We start from the raw sequence: 3,951 nt of genomic DNA, 5'->3' as shown, positions 1-3,951 counted from the left end.
CCAATTCATAACATCTCTTTAATTACTCAATTAATCCGAATAATACACGTAAATAAATAGCCACACATAGGGATGGCAATGGATACCCATGGGTACGGATACTAATCTTCCGCTACCCATCCGTTTAATAAAAATGATATCCATATCCGCCCCATACCCGTGTGGATATCTGCCGGGTGGGTATCCGTGATATTTTAAATATCCGCGGGTATTTATGGATACCCATAGATACTTTTTTTAATTGAAATTTACTAATTTTTTATATATTGAATAGAAAATTTATCTTTTTATTAATAGAAAAGTATGTATTATACATTTACTATATTAAATTCAAAAGCATCTTATAATGAATATTGATGTAGAATGTGAGAAAATGTTGAAAGAATATTTAAGTATACTAATTGATATTAAAAAGATATTCAAGTATACTAATTTTAAAAGGATATTTAAGTAATTTTAATCACTATTAACAGATATGGATACCCGCGGATATGGATAGCATCAAATCCGTATCATTACCCGTAAGTAAACGGGTAACTAAATATCTGTTTATAATACCCGTGGATACCCGTTAAGCTATCCAACCCGTGCCCGTGACGGATTTTATCCACGGATACCCGCGGGTATGGGTTTTTTTTGCCATCCATAGCCACACAACATAACCGAATATTATTTCCAATAATATTCCACATTTACCATCGATCCATAACTTTAACAATACTAACTCGCAATTGTACTTCTCTGACTAATCCGACTAATTAATCTGACCATAACTTAACTGCTCAAATCAACATATTAATCCATTACGTTTGTAGAATAATACCGATAAACCTCGACTTCAACCGATTCCAACGAATAAATCCTTGATTTAATTTAATAAATAATTAATTAAATTCGGGGCGTTACAGCAATAATGGTGTTAGACAGGGAGATCCACTTTCTCTTTTATTTTTCATAGCTGAGGATGTTTTGAGTAGGGGAATAACTAACCTTGTGAATACTAACCAAATAAACCTCATAAGAGCTAACAAAAACTGTGTTCTTCCTTCTCACACTCTCTTTGCTGATGACAAAATGGTTTTTTGCAGGGGTGACTCCAAATCCGTTAAGGCTATCTCTGATCTTTTAAAGGATTATGGCAGTTACTCTGGTCAACATTGCAATTGCACAAAATCCTTGATTTATGCTGGAGGAATGAGTCAGGAAAGGCATAAATATCTGGCAGACATCATTGGGTTCAGCAGAGCTGTCCCTCCCTTCATTTATCTTGGAGTTCCCATCTTTGTTGGAAGACCTAAAGTCTGTTACTTCTAACACTTTGCTGACAGCATAAAGATAAAGTTAGCTAACTGGAAGGCCAAAGTTCTTTCTATGGCAGGCAGAGTCCAATTAGTAAAAGCAACAATTCTGAGTATGCTTATGCACTGCCTGGCAATTTATCACTGGCCAAGAAGCATTATGAAGTTGATTGAGAAGTGGATGAGAAATTTCATCTAGGCAGGCAACACTGAGAAGAAAAACATTGTCACTGTGGCTTGGAAAGTTTGTTGCAAGCATAAAAATGAAGGAGGTTTGGGTATTCTTTCTCTGAAGGACTACAATCATGCCACCAACATTTATCTATGCTGGAAATTTATGAATGATAATCAAAACTGGTCTCAAGTGCTGAAGGCCAGAGTTTTGAGAAATGGGAGAATCATCAAGTGTGCAATCAAATCATCTATTTGGCATGGGATTAAAGAGGCATATGGAACTGTAATGGAGAATTGTATTTGGAGTGTTGGCAGTGGTAGGAGGGTGAACTTCTGGATTGATAACTGGTTAAGGGAGCCCTTAGTTAATACTTTTCATATAAATGCTAAATATCACTTTGATCTTAACTCTATGGTTAGGAATTGGTGGATTCATCAGGCCTGGTCCATAAAAGATAACATTCTTCAAGCTCTTCCAAATCAGCTTCCTCTTTTAGCTAATGTTTCCATCACTGATGAAGAGATTGATGACTGTTTTGTTTGGAAGAATACAATAACTGGGCATCTATCTCTCAAGGAAGCATTTAATGTTGTAGTGAATCCTAAACCCTGTTCTACTTGGAGATCATTTCCTTGGGATATTGATACACCTCTAGCTCACTCAATGATAGTTTGGAGATTTATACATAATAAGCTTCCAACTGATGAAAACTTGAAAATCAGAGCATTCTCCTTTCCTTCTCTTTGCAGTCTTTGCTTTTCTTGTTGTGAATCTTCATCCCACTTGTTCTTTGAGTGTAGCTTTGCTAAGCATATTTGGAATTGGTTTGCTGGCATTTCTCAAATCTGAATGCCGATCAATAGTTTGGATGATTGTAGAAAGATTTTGGAGTAGCCTTGGTGCCCTCAATCAAAGGTAGTGCTTCAGGCAAGCATTGCTTGCATTTTCCAGCAAATGTGGACTATAAGGAACAAAAACAGATTTGAAGATAAGGCTGCTAGTTGGAAATCCTGTGTGGGAACTGTCACTGCCCATGCCAAGATTGTTGGGGATAACACTCGCAGGGTCTCAAACTCGATTATGAAAAATTTTGTGGTGCTTAAGAGCCTTGGTGTCCTTATCCATCCCAAGAAGCAGGTTGTTACAAAATAGGTTTTGTGGTCTCCTCCTATTGCTGGCTGGTTGAAATGCAACATTGATGGGGTAGCCTCTCAAAGTATGGTTGCCTATGGTGTGTTGTGTCGTGATCACCAAGCTAACCACGTTTTTAGCTTCTGTGACTTTATTGGCTCGGAGGGCCCCGAATTTGCTGAGCTTATGGCTGCTATCTTGGCTATTGAAGAAGCTAAGAGAAGGAATATAAGTAATCTTTGGATCGAAACGGATTGTATGTATGTCGTGTATGCTTTTAAGAATTGCTCGTTGGTGCCTTAGAAACTTCGTTCTCGTTGGCTAGTGTGTTGGAACTACTCGCTCAAAATTAACTTTATGGTAACACACATATATAGAGAAGCCAATTTTTGTGCTGATTCCTTGGCTAATCTTGGTTTGTTTTATAAGTCTTATAGGTTATTTAATTATGTTCATGAAGATATTCAAAGAGATTTCTTGCTTGACAAGTTGGGTACCCCAAGACATAGAATTTGTACCTAAGGGGTTTTGGTTTGGTCCCCCCTTGTGTCCCTTGTAATTCTCTTTTTTGATTTATAATATCTTCTTTTCAGTTTAAAAAAAAACCATAACACTATGTTATAGTCTTTAAATTAGACTTGGGTTTTGTTTGTATAATTTATTGGATGAATAGTTTGAACATATTGGTCGTAACCTTGGAATTTCTTCTTCGTCCTTTAATTTTATGAATTTTTATGTGGAGGGTGTGTCTGTCTGCCTAAGTTAAATAGTGTGTTAATTGGTATTATAAGAGTTAATTGATTGTGTAGTCGTCCTTAGGAGGTAAACCATTTATTTATATAGTGGTTGAACTCATTTACACTTAATGATATTGATATCTCACTACCAGAAAAAATTAAATTTGTCAGGGGCTAATCCCCTCACAAGTGGCAAAAATCTCTCACAAATACAAAATTTGCGAGGGGACCATTCCCCTAAGAAAACAGCCGGTCACAATTTCATTTCCGAGGGGCAAAACATCTCGCTAAATTGCCTGGGGATAAGTCCCTCGCAAAATGCATTCCTTTTTTAGCTTGTTTGGGGTAAAGCCCCTGACAAAATGTTTTTCATGTGAAAAAAATATTATTTATCAAATCAAACATAATAATAAAAATAAAAATATAATTATAATTTAATTTAGGGTTAAATAAGTTTTTAGTCCCTATAAATATGACACTTTTCACTTTTAGTCCTTACAAAAAATTTTGTTGAATTTTGGTCATCATAAAATTTTTCGTCACAAATTTTGGTCCCTCCCGTTAGATTGCTCTAACGGAGACTTACGTGGCATGCCACATGTCTCGCCTA

The 3,951-nt window shown here is 36.2% G+C and overlaps 1 protein-coding gene across 1 annotated transcript; it reads left to right on the top strand.

Moving 5' to 3' along the window:
* The first annotated feature begins 1,074 nt into the window (after nucleotides 1-1,074).
* On the top strand, nucleotides 1,075-2,322 carry LOC131634729 (uncharacterized). Its single transcript, XM_058905354.1, has 2 exons — nucleotides 1,075-1,299; nucleotides 1,498-2,322. The coding sequence occupies exons 1-2, from the start codon at nucleotides 1,075-1,077 to the stop codon at nucleotides 2,320-2,322; spliced, it is 1,050 nt and encodes a 349-aa protein (XP_058761337.1).
* Nucleotides 2,323-3,951: the final 1,629 nt, after the last annotated feature.

This window comes from Vicia villosa, unplaced genomic scaffold (assembly GCF_029867415.1).
Source record: "Vicia villosa cultivar HV-30 ecotype Madison, WI unplaced genomic scaffold, Vvil1.0 ctg.001343F_1_1_1, whole genome shotgun sequence".
Classification (NCBI taxonomy): domain Eukaryota; kingdom Viridiplantae; phylum Streptophyta; class Magnoliopsida; order Fabales; family Fabaceae; genus Vicia; species Vicia villosa.
The sequence above is the reverse complement of the archived record's forward strand: the minus strand, read 5'-3'. Positions and strand labels throughout refer to the sequence as shown.